The sequence below is a fragment of the Sciurus carolinensis genome, chromosome 3, assembly GCF_902686445.1.
Source record: "Sciurus carolinensis chromosome 3, mSciCar1.2, whole genome shotgun sequence".
NCBI lineage: Eukaryota > Metazoa > Chordata > Mammalia > Rodentia > Sciuridae > Sciurus > Sciurus carolinensis.
This window is the reverse complement of record NC_062215.1, coordinates 22,345,684-22,368,850: the sequence shown is the minus strand read 5'-3', so window position 1 is coordinate 22,368,850 and position 23,167 is coordinate 22,345,684. Positions and strand designations below refer to the sequence as shown.

The 23,167-nt window shown below is 52.9% G+C and overlaps 2 protein-coding genes across 4 annotated transcripts in view; one reads left to right on the top strand and one right to left on the bottom strand.

Annotated features, from left to right (window-relative positions):
* Positions 1-1,172, bottom strand: part of Med24 (mediator complex subunit 24) — a 36,415-nt gene extending 35,243 nt beyond the window's left edge. Inside the window, exon 1 of one of the 3 annotated variants that reach the window (XM_047547805.1) lies at positions 1,047-1,172. The gene's annotated coding sequence lies outside the window, so the exon portion shown is untranslated. The remainder of the gene's footprint in view (positions 1-1,046) is intronic. The other 2 variants (XM_047547802.1, XM_047547803.1) reach the window with 2 other exon arrangements.
* On the top strand, positions 648-21,895 carry Thra (thyroid hormone receptor alpha). Its single transcript, XM_047547811.1, has 9 exons — positions 648-864; positions 11,977-12,329; positions 14,712-14,779; positions 15,533-15,633; positions 17,603-17,750; positions 18,358-18,563; positions 19,550-19,696; positions 20,153-20,411; positions 21,161-21,895. The coding sequence occupies exons 2-9, from the start codon at positions 12,277-12,279 to the stop codon at positions 21,409-21,411; spliced, it is 1,233 nt and encodes a 410-aa protein (XP_047403767.1). The 5' UTR covers positions 648-864; positions 11,977-12,276; the 3' UTR covers positions 21,412-21,895.
* Positions 21,896-23,167: the final 1,272 nt, after the last annotated feature.

Sequence of the window (23,167 nt, the reverse complement as noted above, 5' to 3'; positions counted from 1 at the left end):
GGGAGGCAGTGGATGAGTGTAAATGTTAGAAATGAGGAGAGGCAGTGGATTAGTATTAATGTTAGAAATGAGGGAACATGGTTAAGGGGAATGATCCCCCACAAAGGATTAAAATCGTAGGATGTTTGAAGTTAAGAGGAACTCAGGAGTCACCTGCACAACCCTCTTATTTTAAGCTGGAGGAAACTCTACCCCCGTCGGCAGTGGTGATTTGTTCAAGGTCATACAAGTGAGTTACTGATAGATAAGGGACCCGAACTCCGAAACATACTCTACACCTCTAAACATTTTATATTTGGACTTCTTTCCCAATTTATTAGGTGGAAGCAGCTCTTGGATACTTCCCCACCCCAAGGTGCAAACCCGAAAACCCCGAATTCCCTCAAAAAGCAAAGGCTATTTTTTAAATGATATCTTTTTCAAAACATGTCACCAAGTATCACTCCTGCCGGAGGCGTCGGGGCGGGAAGGCGAGTCCGAGCTCCGCAGGGGCCGGGGCGGCTGAGGGGCAGCCGAGCCGCTGGCTGGGGTCCCGGGGCGCGGCGGGGGGCGGGGGGGCGGGGGCCGGCGGCGGCAAGGCGGCCTGCAGGGAGCAGCCGCGAGCCGGCCTGGCGCGCAGAGCCAGAGCCTGAGCCCCAGCCCGAGCGGGGCGGAGGAGGGAGGAGCCAGAGCGGCCGCCGCCTCTGCCGGAGGAGCCGCGGGGCCGCCACACTCGCCCCCCCGCCCCCCCGCGCTCACTAGCTCTCACACCCGGGCGCTGGAGGCGGGCGGCCCGGGCCCCACCGGCCCCCCATGGACGCCCCCGGCACGGGGCGCTGAGACCCCAGCGTCGTTGCCCAGCCCGGTCCAGCGCGCCACGCCGAGGTAAGGAGGAGGGAGCGAGGGGGCATTAATATGCAAATGTCTCGCGATTGATTATGCAAAGCCGCGGGTCTCTGCGGCCAGCTCGCAGGCGGGCTGGGGGCGCCCAGGGGGTACCCGCTGCCAGCTTCAGCATTTCCAGGTGCCCTGGTGACCCTGTCACAGCCTGGGAGCTTGCAACTTACGCCCTGGGGAAGGGAGGTGCTGCTAGGAGGTCGGTGGGCCCCGGGATTCGCCGAAGGAGATGGCGTCTGGGCCTCCCCCTCGAGGGCCCGCCCGGCCTCTGTCCGGCCGGTCTGCTGCGCATTCCCAGGCCGGGCCCCGCTGCTGGAGCTCCCCCGCCCGCCGCGCCGCGGTTTGTTTACGGTGCGCCGGAGGACTGCCCCCACCAGCCCCCACCCCTAGCCTCGGAGGCCGAGTGGCCTTTGCAAAAGCTGCCTCCAGCTGCGGAGGGCAGTGTGAGTGCGGTGGTGGTGGTGGGGAGGCTTGCATGGATGGGGGGAGAGGGAAGTCTCCCTCCCCTCACCCGCCTCCCCAATTGAGCATGGCTTTCTGGTTGCAACATTCCTAATTGCAAAAAACGAGGCTGGTGGGGTGGTAGGGGGAGTGTGTGCATGTAGTGGTGGGGATGTGCTTGATGGTCCCTAGATGATTAGGAGAGTTGCTGGCTGGCATGGCTGGGGAAGAGAAGAAGGAATAGAGCTGTGTCTTGTGCCCCCTCCTTGTTTCCCTCCCTTTGCAACGTGTCTCTGGTGCCCCTTCTCTGCCTAGGGCCCTCCCTTGTCCAGTGTGAAAGGGAGGCCTGGAGGGATGACAAGCAATGGAGAGAGCATCAATTCCAGGGATTGGAGGGGTGGGCGCACAGAAGGAAAGCCATTGAGATGGGAGCCTGCCTCTCAATACTGGCTCTGGCCCCAGGAGTGGGGGGATGAAGGGGGTTGCAAAGATAAGAAGGGGAGCAAAGGTGCCATGCAGACACAGATATGCCCACACAGACAACTACATGCACACCCAGGGACACCCGGCAGACTCAAGGACAGGAGCTGCTGGACACACCCACATGGGGACAAGGGAAGAGGCTGCCTGCTGATGCACTGTGGAGCTCAGGGTGGGACACACCCACAGGAGACCAAGAGCAGGGAGACCGATCCATGCACATACCCACGCACAGGGTCACACAGAGATGCTGTCACACAGGGGCAAGGAGGAGTCACTGTCGCCCACACAAAAAGTCACTATTGCATGCATGCATCATACATGCACACAGAGCATTTGCACACAGCCACACAATTACAAAAGACCCTGTCACTCACAGGCACACACGTGCTCACATGTGCCCAGTCACGAAGTTATCATCGCCTGCCTGACAGTCATTGTCACTCAGTCCAACACAAACGCAGCTACACATCAGTACATGTGTACACAACTTAGCAACAAGTATTTTCTGGACTCTTACTGTGGAACACTGAGGTTCTGTAGAAGACAAAACCCCTGCTCCTGAAAAAAAAAAAAAAATTGTATGAAAAGACTTTCCTGCATAATGGTGCAAAGCTTGCGTTCTCAATAACCCATTCTCAGTCACTATTGCTTGTCATACCACTGTTACTAGATGGCAAACTCCTTGAGACCTGAAAGAATCACTGGAAGAGTTCTGGATCCCTCTCAGCCTAGCACAGGGTGTACTCTGTAAACACTTGTTAATTGATTGACTGTGGGAACTCCAGACACAGGTGCACTTATTTGTGCACAGTCCTCCGGACTCAGGTGCAGGACACGTGCACAGAGCTTGAGTCTACACAGTCACAGGTCCATGCCAGCAATGTCCAGACAACCCCTGGTGCACACATTGCAACCAGGGCTGCCAGGCATACACCTAGATGCACAGGATCATAGACTTTTTCCTTCATCTTCTTTCTGTCTGCTTCCTTTAGGTTCAGCACTGTTGGCAATGGGCTTTTTTTTTTTTTTTCTTTTGGAGGGACAGAGAAACAAGAGCAAGTGGGCACAGGGGGGTTCCAGAGGGCCGAATCATGGACCTGAAACAGTGTCCAGTGACTTCTAGCAGCTGGGATTGTCCTGGCTGCTTGGGGACAGGGTGTCTTGGGAAAAGCTGGTTCCTAGGGAGCAGATCTCAAAACCCTATCCTAAAAGCCAAAAGGGACCTAGCTGCCCCTGCTAGGTGTTGTTTGCCTGGGCCTTTCCTGAGGACCCTCTGTCGCCCCAAGCTGAGTGCCTGCCTCCCACCAGGAGTCCGCCCCTTTTCCCACCTCAGCTCTCCTGTCCAAACTTGGAAGCTTTCCTTAGGAGGCTGTAGGCTGGCAAGTGTCTGCGTGAGTGATGTGTATTTTTGACTTGGAATTTCTCTCTAATGCTGTCTCTGTTGCTGTGTCTTGGGGTGTCTGATTCTCCTTCTCTTGTTCTTCTGCCAGTCTGTAACTCTCTCACCCTGTCCTTGTCTGTTTCTGCCTCAGCCTCTTTTCTCAAGCTGGGAACTGGCAGCGACTGTTCTTCATACTTTTCCAGTTGTTAATACTCAAACTGTGGCCCTCTGCCCTGCCCGCCCAGCCTCTGGGGTCAGCGGGAGGTTGGGGTGGGGGTGGGGGCTGGGGGGCTCAGCTGGCTGCTCAGGACATCCTGCACTTCCTTAGTGCTGCAGCTGCAGCTTGCCAGCAAGTTTTGGGGGCTGGGAATGGGGGAAGGGTGGGGGTCGTCTACTGTCAGAGGGGTCAGTTACTGTCCATGTGACCCCTTAGGCTGGCAGGTCCAGCCAGGGGACACCAGTTCTGTGGGAACCCTTGCTGTGCAGGCTGAAGCTCCTAAACAAGCCAGTGAGGCCTCCTCACTGACCCAAGCTAGAAAAGAATGGCCCCCTGGGTAGTGGCTGGAGTTGGCAGGACCAGCTCAGTTGGGTCCACATCAGGACTTGCAATGGCCTTTCTCCATATCCCTGGCAGCTGAGACCCACCTCAGAGATGCCCAACAGCTGTCTTCTTTTTGCCTAGCCTCAAGCCTGTTTTGAGGATACAGCTGTTCAGAATCTGTGAAGCTTAGTAAGGCCCTGTCACCCACAAGTGCAGGTTCCAGCCCAGAGAGGGCAGAAAGGGCAGGAGAATTTGAGCAGTGGGCACTAGGGCAGGAGACCCAAAGTCCAGGGGGCACAAAACGTTTTTAGTCATGCTTCCTTCTAGCCTTGGCCTGCTTGGATGAGAATCCTTAGGCTGTTACAGAAGGGAAAACTGAGGCTTGGTCACAGGGGACACATAGCTAGATGAAAGAACAAGGTATCCTTTCCCCAGTAGATCATATGCTATCATGGTTAAGAGCAGATATATATATATGTAATTATTTTATTTATTTATTTTTTTTGAGACTCCCTAGGTTTGAATCCCACCTCTGCCTCTTGCTGGTTGTGTGACCTTGAATAATTAACTTCCCTCTTGCCTTGTCTGTAAATTGGGGATGGTAATCTCGTAACTCATTTAACTTTTTGAACTTTAGAGAAGTTAAAATGTATAAAATGACGTAAAAAGTGCCTAGGTCAAGCCAGGCATGGTGGTACGCTCTTGTATTTCTAGCGACTCTGGAGGCTGAGGCAGGAGGATCTCAAGTTCGAGGCCTGCCTGAGCAACTTAGCAAGACCCTGCCTCAAAAATAAAAAATAAAGTTAAAAAAGGACTGGAGATTTCGTTCAGTAGTAGAGCATTCCTGGTTTCAACCACCCCAGTACCAAAAAAAAAAAAAAAAAAAAAAGTACCTAACTCATACTAACTCATACCAAGTTATATGTGTTAACTGTTATAGTAGATGAAGAAACCTGTGATCCTGGGGTTCCCAAGATTTCTTAGAGAAGTTTGGTAGAAAATTGGGTCTCCTAAACATCACAGGAAAAGGAATGGAACTGGGGTGGGGGACAGTGGGTCTCCAGTTTCTAGTTTCCTCACCCTTCACATCAAGTCTGTTTTTCCTATGCATTTTTTGCAACCCTGAACAAGTATATGGAAAAGAGACCAAGGTAGGCCCCCTTGCCCACCGGCTCTTTTTAGCTTAAAAGAAGTCCTTGACATCTCAACCCGTGGGACACACCTCCTCAGCTAAGGGCACATGCATGAATCTTTGTGCATCACTACATCTCTCTTGGGACAAGTCTGAGTGAAGGGGCAGAGAGATAACAAAGAAAGTCTTCACTTCTCCCCACGTCCTCTCCCTTTTTATGTGTAGATGCAACACAGAGCTCAGGGAGGAGGCAGCACCCTTCCTCTCTCTTAGGGGCCCAGCGCCCCAGCTTCCTACCATTCACCTACCAGAACCCAGTCCTGACTGACAGATGCCAAATTCCTCTTCCTGCACAGAGCAGGCTTTAGTGTGAAGGGTAATGGCAGAGAGAAACTGAGACCCTGATGAAGGACCAGCCTAGTGGGCATGGTACTTGGAGATCCTGGGTCTGTCCTGGGGTGCCTCTTTCCTTTTGTAAGTCTGATAATCAGGATCCCCTCTCCCCCAGGCCCCTTTTATTCAGCCTCTGCCCTTCAAGGTGAAGCAAGGACAATGGTAGATGCCCCATGGTGGGGTGACTGGGAGGCTTTGGAGCAGAAATGCATCTCAATTCCAGTTCTCAAAGCTGCAGAGGTGCTTGGGGAACTTTGGTGCCTCATGGGGTTGGGGTAGGCAGGTGTCACTGTGTGGAAAGAACTCTGCCTGGGAGTTGGGATGCTAGGACTTTGCCATTCACCAGTGGTGGTACTTTGGGCCTGGGTTTTTATCTGGAAACAATGTCTTTCCTACTCAGAGTGAAGATAAAGAACACAAGGTAACAAGTAGCACTCCATTTATGTACAGTCAGTTGAAATGCATTCTGCTGTCATGTATAACTAATTAGAACAAATAATTTTTTTAAAAAAGTAGAACACAAGGTAGTTGAGGCTGGGGTGTAGCTCAGTAGTAGAGTCTTTGCTAGTATGTGCAAGGCTCTGGGTTCCATCCCCAGCACTGAAAAACCAACCAACCAACCAACAAAACCCCCATAAGATGGGATGATTCCTCATTCAATCCATTGCTGCCTGGTGTGGTAAGCAGCGCCTGAGGATCTTCCTCTCTTCCCAGAACTGGCACACACTAGGCTGGGAACGTGCATGCCACTAGGAACAACTAAGACTGTTCTCAGTAGTGGGGACATGTGTTTTCACCTTAGTGTCACCTGGCAGGCTAAAGCTAGGGTTCCAAAGGCAACCTCCCTCCTGGTTGGTATGAGGTAGTCCAGAGGGAGGGTCAGAAGTTCACTAGGTAGACCAGGGGAGCCAGATGGATGCTATTGTGTCTAGGAAATGCTGTCCTTGCTCCTCTGCTTTGAGAAGTGGGCACTCCGTCTGGAGAGCAGGGACTGAGGTTAAAAGTTCGTGCCAAAGGCACAGCCAAACCCCCAGCAGTGGCAAAGAGCTGTGTGATTGGGCCAAGCCCCCAGACATTGCATCCTCCTCCTCCTCCTCTCCTCCACCTCTTCCTCCTCCTCTCTTCCTCCTCCTCCTCCTCCTCAGAAGAGATGGGCTCTTGGCTGTCTGAGTGCTAGCTGCCTGTTTCATTTTCTCTTTTTCCAGGGCTGGGGAGGAGGAGGGGACGGGCTTGGTGGCTATCAGCATTTTCGTACACATCAGTGAGTGGGTGTGTTGTGCACGCATCCATGTGAGAGTGTTTTTGTGCATGTGTGGGCTGGGGAGGGCTCCTGAATATCTCCTGGAACGGTGCTGGAGCCCTGCGGGTCTGCGCATGCGGGGTGAGTGTGTGTGTCTGCACGTGTCTGTGTGTGTGCCGGAGACTCAGCTGCATTTGCTTGTGCACTCTTGCTTTCTCTCTCTCTCTCACTCCTCTCTCTCTCTCTCTCTGTCTCTCTCCCCCTCTCCCTCTCTCTCTCTCTCTCCCTCTCCCTCTTCTCCCCCCTCCCCTCCTTCCCTCCCTTCCTCTCTCCCTTTCTCTCTCCTCTGCCTCTCTCCTCTCACACACACATACATGCACACAAACTTCCCAATCCCCCTCCCCTTTCATCTCCCTCCCTCCTTCCTACTCCCTCCCTCTCTTCCCCTCTGTCTCTCCTCTTCCTCTCCCTCCCTCTGCCTCTGCCAGTTCTCCCTGGGTGGGGGCTAGCTCCTGCCTCCCTGGGGTGCCTGGGAGAACATCTCTGCCTTTCTTTTCCCTTCCACCATTCCCTCCCCCACTAGGCCAGACTCCTGGGGCTGGCAGGCAACTTTTGCCTTAGAAGAGTGCAGAGGGAGTACCCCAAGCCCTGTGCCCATGATGCCATCTGCAGCAAACGCCTTGGCCCTGTGACATTCATGCCTCCAGCATTCAGCTGCCCCAGCTCCCAGCTCCAATTACCCACTGGCTGCTGGGGGGAGGGTGGGGAGAGTGTGCCATGCCCAACTTGGGGGTGCTCCTGATTCTGCCTTCTTGGCCATTTGGATCTCCTGCTTCCGTTCCTGAGGGGAATTAGGGCAGGGGGCCTGAAGTTCTGTGGGCTGGTAAGGAAGGGCTGAACTCTTGAGCCTGGGGATAGGCCCAGTCGTCCATCAGTGGGCATGGGGACTGAACATAACCAGAGGGGTAACCCCCTAGTCCTGGATGCCCACCTTAATACCTGACTGGAGTTGGTCTGGACTGGAGGAGGGGGGGAAAGGAGAAGCAGGTGGGCGAGGTTATGGGGGAGTGGGAGGGGAAGCGCTGTCTTTGATGTTAGTACTGGGCATCTGGCCCAAGACAGGGCTGCTGTTTATGTCTTTCTGTCTCTGACCTGCAGGGGAGAGTTTCCTGTTATATTCTTTGGGGGGTGGGCGGGCAGGGAGAATCCTTTGTTTAATTAACCAGTCCCCCCCTTTATGTACATCCCCCACCCCTATCTCCCATTTTCTAGCCTCTGAGGCCCGATAATAGTTGGGACATGAGTTTCTGTTCTTAAGCTCCAGAATTTCATCTTCTGGGGACCCAATGAGAGCCCATCCAAGGGTGTTGCCTCTCTCCCTCCCTGCCCTCCATGCCTGCTAAGCTGTGCCCAAGTCTCTCTACTTCTCTGCCACATCACACCTGCCAAATTGTACCTGCCTTCCTGCCTTCACTCCCCTTTCCTGGCACTAGGATAACAAAGTTGGGTGGGGCAGCCCTGCCTAATCTATACCTGAAAATAGAAGGAAAGGGGGTCTGGGAAAAGAAACAGGTTTCAGCCCCAGGGAAATGTCTGACCCTTAATGTGGGGCGTGTGTTGCTGCTGCAGCTCTGCAGTGGGTTGGTGGCTGCCTGTGGGAACCCACCTTGACACAGGGGCAGCATCTGCACAAACGTACCTGTCTACCTGTGCATGCCATGTGTGTTTGGACCACAGTGACTGCCCAGGTCCCTTAGCATTGCCCTTGTTGGCCCTGGTGGTGTGGAGTCAGGGCATCCATGCTGAATGATTGGGAGTGGGTGGTGGGGGAGGGATCTCCCCCAACCCTAGCAGCAAGCAGAGGGGAAGGGGAGAGGGAGGTGTGAACCTACCCACAGCACTATTAATAGCCTACATGCCAGGCCACCAAGAACCAGCTGTCACCGTGGAAACCATTCCTACTCCCCCTTCCCCAGCCTCCATGGGGAGGAACTTAGGCGGGGCACAAAGCACCCCCCACCCATCTTTCTTTGTTACCTTTCTCCCTTTGTCTCCCCTCCTTCATCTGTCTCTCCTCCCCTTATCTGTCCTCTTTCCCACCTCACCTCCTCTCCCACCCCCTTCCCATCCTTCCCTTTTCTTCCTTTCCCTTTACTACATTGACATCCCTAGCTCTACCTTCCCATCCCTGCCTGTCTCTTTGTTCTTTCCCCTTCCCATTTTCCTTCCCCTTTCCCTATCACCTCTTTTGCCCTTTTCTTCCACCTCTTTCTCCCTTTTTCTCAGCTACCCCCTGCCCTGCGTGTGTGTCTCTGGGCTTGTCAAGAAGGAGGGCAGGGCTTTCTTCAGAGCATTAAGGGCAAAGTTCAGGGGCCCCAGAAAGGTGGGGCCAAAGCCAAGCTCAGAATAAGAGCTACCAGGTGGCAGCGTGGTGTGCAGTGTTTGAGGCTAGACCCTAGGTGCAGATAGTCCCAGCTGTGAGCCCCAGAAGTCCTCTGGGGGTGTCCCTCAGATCCGCAGGATTGTGGAGTGGGACTGACGGCAGTGGGAACCTGGCATGGTGCCCACGGATGCCGCATTGGCTTCTCATCCCTGTACCCCCATCACAGAAGCACTTAAGCTTAATGAAATGCTTCCCCCTCTGCGGGCACCTTGCCCATACTGCCACTAGGCAGCTCTTATCTGACAAAGAGGGAGTGGGTAGCCAGGGCAGCCGACAGGTGGGTCTTACTGTCCTGCTGTCCAGCAGACAGCAGTCTGAGTCCTGTAGCTCCACCCTCTCCACTTCCTTGAGACTGAGCCTGTGCCTCTGCAAGGGATGTTCCAGGAAGGAGTTTAGGAATATTAAGCTGGACTCCGGGAGAAGGGGAGAGGGTTTGCCCTTCAGGGTGGGTATCCCTGCCCCAGCCCCCTTCCCCACTGACCTCTTCTGCTCCAACTAACACAGGCTCACATGGTTTGTGCCTCCTTACATGCCCCTTACTTTCTGCATGGGCACTGTGTTGCCTCAGAGGCCCAGATATGTCACTGGAGAGATTTCAAGGAGTCCCCCTGGATTCTAGACTCCTGGTAGGTGCCTGGCAAGGGTGCTCTAGGCAATAAGGGCAGTACCTTGATCCTCTGCCCAGTGCCAGGGAGTGTGCTGCACTGAGTGGCACCAAGGTACAGCTCTGCACAGAGGTAGGGCAGAGAAGGACCCTGCCCCTCCCCCCAGTAGGCACGTGCAAGCCCTTGGCAGTGCCCAGATACATTTGGAGTTAAAGCTGGGCTGGGGAGGGGGAAGGGAAAATAAACAGGGTGGCTTAGGTTGGCATTGCCCCAGGTCAACCCTGTAGCAACTGGTAGTGTTGGGGTGTGGGGGAGGGGTCTTCTAGAGCGAAGGCCTGGGGCAGGAGCCGCCTGTGCCCGGTGGCTGTTGCTGGGGTTCCCTGCCCAGCCTGACTGACAGCTGCTAATGCCCATTCCTATAGCCTTGGACCTCTTCGCCTGCCCGGAGGGCCTGCTCCCCAGGGCTACCCCTCTCTTAGCTTGCCCACTCCTGGGCCTGCCTCCTCCCCTCCCTGGGGGCGCTTGGGCCTCCGGCTGGCGAGTGGATTTTTCCAGCTTCTGTAAACAAGTGGTGGCAGTGTGCCAGGCGGGCAGGAGACAGGCGGGGGCAGCACCGCAGCCAGGGTGTGCCAAGCACCGAGGCACAGCCTGGGGGGAGACAGGGAGACACCCAGAGAGAGAGAGAGAGAGAAAGAGAGAGACAGAGACAGAGACATTTAGAGGCAGACAGACCAAATGAAGCCTCTGGGCTCAGATAGAAGTGGGAACAGAATAGCCTCTATTGTCCAACCCAACCCCCACAGCTCTTCTCGCCCCCTACCCCTCTCTGTTCTGGCTGAGAGTAGCAGGCCCCACTGCCCAACCCCTGGGCATCCCCACCCACTCCTCCTTCCCCCAACCTCCACCCCAAGGGCTGGCTACGCCATTATAAATTTATAACAGGAATTTCTCCACAAGCCAAGAAAAACTTGACCTACTTTCTTGACGGCTCCCTGGGCTAAAGCTCCCTGCTTTCCCCCCCACCCCCCAGTCTCCTGTCCAGCCCCCACTGCCCAGTCCTGGCCTGGGGGGGCGGATGTCAGAGGCAGAATGGGCTGATTTTCTGTGCTCCTTCCATGCTCCACACCCAGCGACTGTCTGGGTGCAGAGGCCCTGCTCAGTGCCCTGACTTATCTCTGCCCCCTCCTCTTACCCTGGCGCCTTATCAGTTCCTGGGGGTGGGGCCAGGGGGCCCAGGGCAAGGTATCTGGTACAGCAGCCACGTGATGGAGGTTGTATGTGGGGAGCTGTACCCTTTGTCCCCCTCCCTCCCATATGCCTGCACCTGCCACAAGTCTGCAGCCAGGGCCAGAGGTGCAGTGCAGAAGGATGGTGGACCTGGAATGGCACTACTCTGGCTCCAGGTAGCAGACCAAGGCTAGCATTAGAGCCAGGCTATGAGGCTGTAACTCCTGAGCCACCTGCTTCCTTGCTATGTGGACTTGAGTGAATAGTCAATCTTTCTAAGACTCAGTTTCCTATCTGTAAAATTCGAAAGCCTACTTGGGAAGGCACATATTAGTTTACTCTCCTTTTTCCTTTGCTATCCTTGTGAGTGACAGCTCAGCTAAACCAACTAAGAAGTCTGGTCCTTTCTGGGTACAGTGGCACATGCCTGTAATCCTGGCTATTTGGGAAGCTGAGGCAGGAGGATCCGCTGAGGCTGCAAGTTCCAGGCCAGCATTAACAACTTAGCAATCCCCTGTCTCAAAATAAAAAATAATAAGCGTTGGGGATGTAGTTCAGTGGTAAAGGGCCCCTGGGTTCAGTCCTCAAAACCAATAATAGTAATAGTAATAATAATAATAATGATGTCTGGTCCTCAAATTGGACAGTGGGATTTGGGACCTCATGTAGGAGATCCTGGAACCCTTAAGGGGCCAGAGTTGCAGGGTTTTTTCCAGGCTGACAGCAGGGGAGGTCAGTGCCCCATTTCTTTCAGGGTCTCTGTTAAGGCAGTAAGGTGAGCATTCATGATCCCTGCATGCTGCCCATCCTGCCTCTCTGGGTACCCTCATGCCTATGCTGGAACCTGCTCATCTCTGGTTCCCTCTTACCACTACAATACTAATGGATCTTAGGAAAACTTGGATAGGGGTGGTAGCTAAAGTTTAATAGATAGTCATTAAGGACCAGACATTTGTTCAAACGTAAGGATTAAGATTTGTTACCTACTCCCCAGGATGAGCTCCTTCTTTCCCTCCATACCTTTCCATGTCTGGGTTGGGATATGGCTCTCCAGTCTTCACTGCTGTACTGTGATCCTCTCTCTGTACCTGCCCTCCATGCCCACTGCCATCTTATTTTGAGTCTCAGAAGCCCTGAATATTGCCACCAAAGGACTCCTACCCACCCCCTGCCCGTGGTGCCTTCTTACCCCTGCCTCTCTCTTCTCTCCACAGGGACTCTGGACAGGACAAGACTCCGAAGCTACTCCCCCTGCCCCTAATCCAGGATCCCCCACAAACCCTGCTTGTCCCCCAGCTCTCCTACCTGCCACTCCCTGGCCCCTCCCACCGCCTGCCCCCCTTGGGGTGCAGGGTATGGTGTGAAAGGCCAAGTGCTGAGGCGGGTACCATGGGTGCTGTGCCCTAGGGCCTGGGTGGCAGTGGGTGGGTGGCCTGTGGGTGTACCGGGGGGGCCACTGTGCCCACCCCAGTCTCTTGGCGTGCTGGAGGGCATCCTGGATGGAATTGAAGTGAATGGAACAGAAGCCAAGCAAGGTGGAGTGTGGGTCAGACCCAGAGGAGAACAGGTAATGGGTCCAGCAACCTGGTATTGCCAACTCTTAGGCAGCAGAGCCTTGTCAAAAGAAAACTGAGCTCCCTTTGAAGTGCTACCTTTTAGGCACCTCAGGAGATGGGTGTGAGGCCAGCAGCACTGCTTCTTGCCTTTATCCAGGAGATGAGGGATGTTCAGATGACACAGGGAATTAGAGATTTTGATTGAGAGGTGCCCATTTTGAAGGGGGACGTGATACAGAGCAGAGTAATTATAGGCATCAGGCACATGGTCTCTTCCTGGACTATGCTGAACAATCTCTAATGTCCTCAGTGTTGCTGCCCTCATCTGGGCATGTGTGATCCAAAAGGCATTACCATTATCTTCCTCTCCTTATCAGCCCTTCCACCATCTGACCACAAGGAAATATGTTGTCTGTAAGCCATACTGCATACAACTTGACATTTCAGGACACATGCACCAATAACTATTGGTCATAGCCCACACTTAAATTTGGAATCTATTGGGAGCCCCACAAGCTTTTCCTTGTTCATGGTTAAGGGCAAGCACTGCCATGGGGCTCCTCCCAGGAAGTGAAAGTGCAGGCCAACCATAAAGATTTTGCTTACACGTGGGTGAAGTGTCAGCCCTGCCACACAACTAGGAATGGGTTACCTATGATATGCACTGTCCTTGAGCAACCCAGAGGGTCTTTCTGTCTCCCACCAATTCCAAGTGGCACAGAGCTCTGTCCCAGTTGGCATGTTGTCCCAGGAACTGGGTACAGCTTGTGCCTATGGCCAGGGAAAGAGTTGGGGGTGGGGGTACTCTGGGGAGCAGTGTGGCTGGCTGTTGCCTAGGAGATCAGATCCTGAGCCAGAAGGCTGGAGGCCTGGCCAGGCGAAGCCCTAGGGCTCAAGACTTGTTCCCTGGAGGAGAGGAAAGGATGGGGATTTGCAATCGTTTAGGAAGGGTGCTAGAGTAACCCCTCTCCCTAAAACTCTCAATTCAGGTAAACATATGAGAAGGAAGTCTGTTTTGTTGTTGTATATCTGTCAATTGCAGCCCCTGCCCAGACTTATGTAGGCATGGGAGAATCTGCCCTGAGAGCTTGTACAAAGGCAGGAATGTAAGTTCCCTGTACCCCAGGACTGCAGCCCCTCCCCCATGTTCCTGCGCCACCTTGTGACTGTCGCTGGGACAGCAATTATGAGTCTGGTAATTGCTGAAACTGGTCACTCCACTGGGACCTAGGTGGCCCGAGTTCCTCTGCACTTACTCCTCCGGAAGGCGGGAGGGAGGCCTGACCCTCCAGCCCTGTAGGAACCAGACAGGGGTAATCCCCAGGGGGTGTGGAGCACGGGGCTGTCTGTGACTGTGACCCTGGCCAAGGTCACTATGTCAGTGTGTTGGGAGCTGCATCCGGCTCTAGGAGGAGGGGCCATGCAACGTGCCACATGCAGGGTGGGTGTGGAAGGTTATACAATCCTTGCATGCGTGTAGAGGGCTTATGTAACCTGTGTGCACTGAGGTTATATAACATGTATGTGGAGAACCTAGTAACATATATGTGCAGTGACTGAGTTGCTAATAATACCTTGCATGGAGGGGCTCAGGGTCCTTGACCTGGCTTTGACTCCAGTGCACAGTGTCAACAGGCACAAAAGTGATACCATTTGCTGCTCTGTTAAATGGAGGCTGGGAACAGGGTGACTCTAGTATTTCCAGTCACTATGGCTTATTTAGCATGTGTGCATGACCTGGAAATCAAACAACATGTTCACACTGGGGCGGGGGGTGGTAATATTAGATGCCTGTCCAGAGGCATATCCTAGAAGTCACATAACACACTTGAGAATGCCCTGAAAATTGCACTGATATGTAGATCTTTATTGCCATACTTGGGTTTATACTGAAGTCTGCATTGTTATTCATATGCATGGATGTCCCATTGCATATATAAGTGTATATGTTCTAAAGGTTACATAGCTTTAAGAATATTCTGAGGAATCTTTTTTGCATATTTGTCATTTGTTGAAAGCTTCAATATGTGGATATTCTGTGGATTATGAGCACTTAAAATCTGCAGTGTGTGGTGGGGGTATATATGTATGTATGTAGGTGTGCATTGTGGCATTAGAACAATGCAAGTGTGTGTGTGTGTGTGTGTGTGTGTGTGTGTGTGTGTGTGTGTCGGGGTCCTAGAACATGCTTTTGTCTCAGTCAAGCCCTTTGTCTCTTCCCTGCAGCTACCACATAGCTAGACCCTTCTAAGCTTTGTCAGCTGACATGGGGGGTGGGTAGAATGGGGATTTATATGGAGGAGTTGGTCCTGGGGGGTCGGATGAGCCTCTTGGATAAGAAAGGACTGTCCAAAGACTGCTCTGGTGATTCTACTCACTTTACCCCCATCCAGTGCCAGGTCACCAGATGGAAAGCGAAAAAGAAAGAACGGCCAATGTTCCCTGAAAACCAGCATGTCAGGTGAGCCTGGCTTCATGTACCCCTTCTCTGCACCCCTGACCCCATCAGGGCCACATGGGGCCTTCTGGTGGGGGGCTAGGTTCCCTTATAACACCTCCTATGTCCCTGGGGAGAGCCTTCTACAGGGCTTGGGATGGATTTGCCTGGGCCTGAGAGTGGTGATATGGGACATGCTCCAGCCCTTGAGGAGGGATTAGGACAAGGAGGGCCTTTTCCCTTCTCCCATGATCTCACATTACACCCCACCAGAATCAGGGCTTGAAATAGAGGATGGAAGGTCTGTATCCTCCTGAGATGAGCTGCTCCTGTTCATGTTTCTCTCTCTGCCATCCTTTATGCCTTAGATATACCAAAATGTACCTGTGATACACTCCTGTAGTCCCAGCTACTTGGGAGGCTTAGGCAGGAGGATCACTTGAGCCAAGGAGTTTGAGACCAGCTTGGGCAATGTAGTGAGACCTGATCTCAAAAAAAAAAAAAAAGGAGAAAGGAAAAAGAAAAGAAGGGGGAGGGAACCCTAAATGGGCAGTCAAAAGAACTGGCATCTGGTATATTTGTAGAAAAAGGGATAGACAAAATTAACTCCCATGTATCTCCAGGATTATACCTTTCTACCTGGAGACAAAGATCCCTTCAGCAAGGCTGGGCAAGGAGATGGGCCAGAAAGGATAAGTTGGGACTAGGGAAAGTATAGGAGCTTCTTTGCTGGGCTCCACGCCATGCCTGCTGCCTCCATCCTTTCCTCCCTCCCAGGGTATATCCCTAGTTACCTGGACAAAGACGAGCAGTGTGTCGTGTGTGGGGACAAGGCAACCGGTTATCATTACCGCTGTATCACTTGTGAGGGCTGCAAGGTATGGACCAGCCATCTCCTGCCCCTCCCCCACCACCTGAGCCCCCCCTTATTCCCTTTGAGTCCCTCAGCACCTGGCATGACAGACAAGCTCTGTAAACATCTAACCTAAAACCCATCTACTATATCATCATTTTTCTTCCCTTACACATTAATTTATTCATTCATTTATAATCCCTGTTCTTCCACTCACAGGTAAATGGCCTAACCTTTCTGAGCCTCAGTTTCTTTATGTATAAAATGGGGATAATCATACTACCTGTTTCATAGATTTGTTGGGAGAATTAGATGAGATAATTCACATGAAGTGTGTAAAACAGTGCCAGGCATATATATAAGAAACCCCGAATAAATGTCAGCTGTCATCCATCCATGCAGTTATTAGAGTGAGGAGTACAAAGTATGTCCTGCCCTCAAGCTGCCCACAGCCTACAAGAGAGGAACAGAACTTAAAGCAGACATTGATGTTTTTCAAAATGTGGTTCATGAACCACCTGTAGTACTAGCCAAAATGCAGATTCCTAGGTTACATAGTCCCACCCCTACTTGGTCAGAACCGTTTTGTGCTGGAGCTCAGGATTCTGACTTTAAACAGGCTTCCCAAGTGCTTCCAATGCACCGGAAAGGGTGAGAACCAGTGCTGGGGGGCATGGTGGGTACACACAAGAGATAAGTAAGAACGGCAGGTTCTCCCGAGGCAGAGGGGACAAGGTCATAGACTTGGGGAGGCTTAATTAGATTTTACTTTGGTTGTTTCAACCTGCATGGCTTTTCCAGGATCACCACCTTCTGCAAATGTCAGATTTTCCAAGAAGCAGGTCATTTAAAAATCTGTGAAAACTTGAAGTTTCTTTCTTAGTGTCAACCAAATCTGGTGGTCCAGGGATTTAAGTTCCAAAGCAGTGCTTCTAGAAGCAATGCCAGTAATGTAGCATACAACAAGACATCTGGGTCCCAGGGAACATCCCCCAAAGGCAGAACTGTCTTGGCTCCTTTCCTAGAGAGTTTGATTTTCTAGGTCTAGAATGAGAACCAGGAATCTGTGTCTTTGGTTATTACACTAGATGGTTTTAATGCACCCCAGAATCTGAGATCCCACACCTTAATGTCCTCTACTTGGGGCTGAGTTCTGGCTCTGCTGCCCAGTTAGCCATTTCACTTCGGGCAAATTGCTCAATCTCTCCAAGCCTCAGTTTCCTGGTGTGCAAAATGGAAACAATGACAATTTCTGCCTCATAGAGTTGTCATCAGGGTTAAATGTAATGATGCAGGGAAAAAAAAGGTTAGTATCTTTACTAAGTGCCTGGCACATAGTAAGCATTCAATTCAAGTTCTAGCTATTCTTTTACCTTTATTTTATTTATTTATGTGGTGCTGAGGATCGAACCCAGTGCCTCACACATGCCAGGCAAGCGCTCTACCACTGAGCCACAACCCCAGTCCTTAAGTTCTAGCTATTCTTATTGCCACCTTCTTGGTTCTTGAGATTTTTCCTTTAGAGCAAAGACTAATCCTGATACATGTAATTTTTTTTCAAGCTACTAGAGTTCATACCCAATGCCTTTTCATGACTTTTGATCTTCCTATTTCATGAATTGCACCTGCATGGGCAACAGGCAACATATTGTACATGAGAATGGTATTTGGGTCAGTGTTGGGTTAACAAGATGGAAAATAAGATACCAATTGGGCTTCAAAGCTGCTATTCCTTCAAGTTTCACAGCTTCTCACACCATCCCAGACCCAGTGCTCACCAATGCAGCCATCATTCATACCTTTGCCATTCCCAGATACTCCCCACCTCTCTGCAGCCTGGGGGCTGTATTTCTCAGGTCATTGTGCCTGCAGTGTCAGGAGGATGCCAGGTTCCTTCGCTGACTTGACTTCCTCACCAACCCCCAGTAAACTGTGCGGTTGACCCAGGAAGAGAAAGTCATGATTAGAACCTGCTCCATCTCCCCCTCTCCCAGGGCTTCTTTCGCCGCACAATCCAGAAGAACCTCCATCCCACCTATTCCTGCAAATATGACAGCTGCTGTGTCATCGACAAGATTACCCGCAATCAGTGCCAGTTGTGCCGCTTCAAGAAGTGCATTGCCGTGGGCATGGCCATGGACTGTAAGGGGCACGGGCCGGGGGAGTTGAGACACTCAGCTGGGGTAGGGGTGATTCAGGGATGGCATCTCCGTCGGGGCAGAGTAACAGTTCAATCCAGGTCAGGTTGATGGTGGACCGTTCAGTCTTGGTTCCCGATGCCCTTATTATAAGGGGAAAGGGAACAGGATTCTCTATAGGTCTTGCACATGTGCTGGGGTGTCTACCTGCCTTTCACCACGTATGAGACTTAGAACATTGTTGGGTAAAAAGAACTCCTAAGCACCCTCTAAACCCTGTAATCCTGATTCCCAGGGAAGAAGCCCCCTTTCTGGGTAAGGGGTTATCTTTCATTCGCTGGTGACTGGGAGGCAAGATCATCTAGAAACTATTGTCACCATAACCCATTAGACCAGAACATGATACTCCCCTGGATCCTTCAAGTTGGAGTTGACATTGTCCCCTTTATTGATCATGGTCCAAGTTGTATCACCCAATTACTAGGTGATTTGGGAGGTCACTTAACCTCTCTGATTTGCTCAACCTCTGCACTAGGAAGAGTAGTTTCTGAGAGGACTGTGGATAGAGGAGGGAGGGTGCCCTGCAAGGAGTCTTGTGTCTCTGTTGACAGTGGTTCTAGATGACTCAAAGCGAGTGGCCAAGCGCAAGCTGATCGAGCAGAACCGGGAGCGGAGGCGAAAAGAGGAGATGATCCGATCTCTGCAGCAGCGACCAGAGCCCACTCCTGAAGAGTGGGATCTGATCCATGTTGCCACGGAAGCCCATCGCAGCACCAATGCCCAGGGCAGCCATTGGAAGCAGAGGCGGAAATTCCTGGTAAGGGGCACCAGGAGAGCGGCAACCAATTGGCAGGAGAGGAGAGTGGGCGCTGAGGCTTGCCTCCCTTGGAAAGCCTCCTCAGTGTAATCCAGCCCAGAGCTACACCTTGGTGGTCCTGATTTTGTACTTCTTTGTATGTGTCATTGCTCTCTGGTCCTCTGATGGGGTACTCCATGAGGACAGGGCTTGTTTTTCTCATCAAATTTTCAGTGCAGGGTTGACCCCTTCTCATTTTCCTGCCCACAGTGGCTGGGAGGGGACTATGAAGGCATAGTCACGTAACAGTATTTTTGAGCATTTGCTGGGTTCCAGGCATTGTGTTAGGCCCTGGCAAAACTGAGTGCCAAGTGGAGGATTGTTTTTTCAGGAAATGGACAGGTGTTTGTATGTGGGTGGGGAAGACCAAAAACTGGCTCCTGGTTCCTGATAGAGTGTGCCATGGGGTGGAACTGAGCACTATTAAAAGCATGTGCTCCAGTACTAAGCAGATGTTTGTCAGGATCTTGTCATGTGACTGACCCTAATACGTAACTGTACTAGGCCTCAGTTTCCTGGTCTCTGAAATGGTGATAATTTTATCTTCCTTATAGAATTGTGGGGCTGGGGAGATAACTTAGTTGGTAGAGTGCTTGCCTTGCAAGCACAAGGCCCTGGGTTCGATCCCCAGCACCACAAAAAACAACAAAAAAGGTGAGGATTAAATAAGATATGTAGAACATGTAGCCTAATGCTTGGTCAGGCATTACAACTGGGATTATTATTACATGACTCCTGCTTCCATTCTTACCATCGTTATTATTAGCAGACTTGGAGTGCTCTCTAGGGTTTATCCTCTGCTTTAAAACCTCAGAGATAGGACACAGCTAGTCCTATCTGGCCCCTCTTCCCCAGGCTGCCTTGGAGCTCCCCCTGGTGGGCAGGGAGTCTCAGTGAGAGGTTGAAAGGGGTCTGCAGCTTCAACTGACCCCTATCTCTCCCTCTAGCCGGATGACATTGGCCAGTCACCCATCGTCTCCATGCCAGATGGAGACAAGGTAGACCTAGAGGCCTTCAGCGAGTTTACCAAGATCATCACCCCGGCCATCACTCGTGTGGTGGACTTTGCCAAAAAACTGCCCATGTTCTCCGAGGTGAGTGGCAGATGGGAGGAAAGATGTGGTGCCATGATGGAGGGAACCTGGGGCAGCCCCTAGGGCAACCAGTCCCATTGCATGCTCTTCTAAGGTTCTCTGGACAGGGAGTCACCAACATACAACCATTGCTAGCTCCTCACGCTTACCTCCCCAGCCCCTCTCCCCTCGTCTATGTGCCCACCCACCTCCAAACAGCCTGAGCATTCTCCTCATTGTGGGCAGGAGACAGGTTGCTCTCCTAGCTGCCAGACTTCGCCAACTTACCTAAATGCCCTGTCCCTCTGTTTTTTCATCTGTGTTGGGCTGGGGAGAACAATGGGACCTGCCTCAGAGGTATAACTGTGAGGTTTAAGTAAAATAGGGGAGACATGGTTCAGCACCAGGTCAACTGTAGAAGAGACTGGAGCATGGGGACAGCATGCTGAGTGGTCCCGTGGCCCTGCCGCCCCACAGCTGCCTTGCGAAGACCAGATCATCCTCCTGAAGGGGTGCTGCATGGAGATCATGTCCCTGCGGGCGGCTGTCCGCTATGACCCCGAAAGCGACACCCTGACGCTGAGTGGGGAGATGGCTGTCAAGCGGGAGCAGCTCAAGAATGGCGGCCTGGGAGTGGTCTCCGACGCCATCTTTGAACTGGGCAAGTCACTCTCTGCCTTTAACCTGGATGACACGGAAGTGGCTCTGCTGCAGGCTGTGCTGCTAATGTCAACAGGTACCTGCTGGTTGTCTGGGAGGGCCCAGGAGTTTACAGGGACTTGACTGAACCCTGAGCTTGTTGCTCTCCTTTTTTCCTAAAGACTCTGTTCCCCAAATCTACCTCTCAGGCCTATCCCTTCTTCCACAGGCTGCCTGTCTGTCACCCAGGCTGTCCTCTGTCTCTTCTTCCCTGCTCTCTCACCCACCCCACCTTTGGTCCCCAGGCCTATCACTTGTCCCCCAGTTCTTGTTCTGTTCCTTATCAGGCTTTTGCCCCATTCTTCCTCTCTGCGCCCCCATCCTGTTACTAATATACTCCTTTATTCCTCACCTCCCAACTTTCTTCCCATCTACCTCTATGCACCATCCCTCCTGTCTCTCAGTCCTATCTCTTATCCCCCAAACCCTTCTCTACCCTCATTCCCACCCCACCTCCCTGACCACCAACCCCCTTCTCTCCCCCAGTCTTCCCCTCTCTCCAAACTTTCCTCTTGTGCTGGGCCCACCTCCCTGTTCCCCCATCTTCCTTATATATTGTTCCATTCCCCCAGCCCCCTCCCTGCCCTTCTCTGAGTCTTGGCCATCACCTTCTGCCTAGTGGCTGACCCTACATGTGTCCTTCAATGCAATTTTATTCTCTGGATATCTCCTAACCTCTCTGTCTCAGTCTCCCTTCTGGTCCCTTGCTCATATCCTACCCCATGTTTCACCCACGCCTCTCCCAGGCCCTCACCACTCACCCATCATGCCCTTCCTTCCCTGCAGACCGCTCGGGCCTGCTGTGTGTGGACAAGATCGAGAAGAGTCAGGAGGCATACCTGCTGGCGTTCGAGCACTACGTCAACCACCGCAAACACAACATTCCGCACTTCTGGCCCAAGCTGCTGATGAAGGTGACTGACCTCCGCATGATCGGGGCCTGCCACGCCAGCCGCTTCCTCCACATGAAAGTCGAGTGCCCCACCGAACTCTTTCCCCCACTCTTCCTCGAGGTCTTTGAGGATCAGGAAGTCTAAAGCCTCAGGCGGCCAGAGGGTGTGCGGAGCTGGTGGGGAGGAGCCTGGAGAGAAGGGGCAGAGCTGGGGGCTGAGGGAGACCCCCCAACCTCTTCTCTCCTTCCTCCCATCCTTGGATAGATGCAGCTCCCATACACCCCCGCACTGCCCAGGTCCCCCTCAGAACCTCCAGCCCTGAGACAGGGCAAACAAATGAACTTGCTATGAAAGGACAGTATGGGAGGCTGGGACCGTGTCCTGCAGTTCCCGGGGCCCCATCCTCTAAGAAGGTAGGGGAAGAGAACTAAGAGGGACAAGCCATCTTGACTGTAGGGAAAGGAAGAATGTGGGATGGGGGAAGATGCCCTCACTCCCCCCTACACACACAAGAGATCCCCCACCCAGTTCCTTGGCCTAGGTTTCCCCTCCAGGCTAAGGGCCTCTACTTTCCCAAGATGCCTGGGTGCAAAAAAAAAGACGGCTTGGCTTGGCTCCTCCCCTGGAGGTTAAAAATGATAGTCATCCTAACTGCACTTTGGAAACCAAGCAAGGGGAAAAGTTAAATGAAGAAAAACTAGACAGAGAGAAAAAGACAAAAAAAGAGAGAGAGAGAGCGATAGAGAGAGAGATATTAAGTTATTAACTAAGGCTGGCCAGAGGGGAAGGATCCCCCCCTTTCCCATCCCCATGCACTTTGAGAGCTGCCCTTCCTCCCCCCAGATCAGAGAGAAATGCCCCCCCCCCCCCCCGCAGATCCCCAAGGGTAGGGCTGCCGATCAGAGCTGTGAGTTGACACAACAGGGTCCTGGCCACCCCCTTGCCTTGCCCCTCCCTCTGTGCCCCTTTGGCACCCCCACCCCAGTACTTTTTCTGCTCTGCTCTCTGCCACTCGTGCCCGCTGAGTTCCATCTACCTCTCACGCTGGATGCCAGCTGGCCCCTCACCAGCCTGCCCTACTGCCCACACAGCTCCCCTTTCAAGTGCCCAGCCCCAGGGGCCTCTCCCTGTCCCCCCTCCTTCTGCACCTTGGCACTCACACAGGAAAAACTGTGGCCCAGGCTCCTTCCCTCCTCATATCCTGCAGTATTAGCTACAATCCAGATGCTGCGTGGGGAGGGGCGGGGGACGGGGGTTGTGTGTGAGCGTCTCCCAGAGCCTCCACTCCTGTAGGACTCTCCCTGTTTCCTGTCTGTCTTCTGGGCTCTCTCTGACCTCTGCCCTCCTTCCCCACCCCCACTCAATGCACTGGGGCAGGTGAGCAGGTATAATGGGGGTGTTTCCATTGATGGCACTTGGTTGGGACCCCAGGGGAGGAGGCAATTGGTGCTCCTCCTATTTTCTTTGAAGCTCTTCAGGCTGGCCACCCCTCTGCCCCTAGGTCCCCTTTCCCTTCTTCTTTTCTCTATTCAGGGACTTTGGCTTGAGCCATCTCCCACCCTCCTGGTGAGGAGTGCTCTGTTGGTCTGCACTTGGGTGAGCTGCCCTCCTCTTCCTCCTGCCTTTGGCAATGCCCACTCAGGGGAGAGAGGGAGGGAGGAGGTGGCCCTCCCGTAGGTGGGAAGGAGGAAATGAGGGGGACAGACAGAGCAGACCAGAGAGCCCTGGGCTCAGGGCTGCATGTCGGCAGGGATGGATGGGTGGACATAGATGCCCCCGGAAGCCATGGGGAATAGGGCAGGGGGCGGGGGAGGGGTGCCAGGGCTTCCTGCGCTTTGCACTATTGGGGCACAAATGTCTTAAGCAGTGGGGAACCTGCCACCCCACTCTGACCCTCAGC

What these genes read in the sequence shown, in the direction of transcription:
- Thra (XM_047547811.1), top strand. Translation starts at nt 12,277, where the DNA reads ATGGAACAGAAGCCAAGCAAGGTGGAGTGTGGGTCAGACCCAGAGGAG. An exon ending in TCAGACCCAGAGGAGAACAG is followed by an intron (nt 12,330 to 14,711) that starts GTAATGGGTCCA and finishes ACCCCCATCCAG; the next exon opens with TGCCAGGTCACCAGATGGAA. An exon ending in TGTGCTGCTAATGTCAACAG is followed by an intron (nt 20,412 to 21,160) that starts GTACCTGCTGGT and finishes CCTTCCCTGCAG; the next exon opens with ACCGCTCGGGCCTGCTGTGT.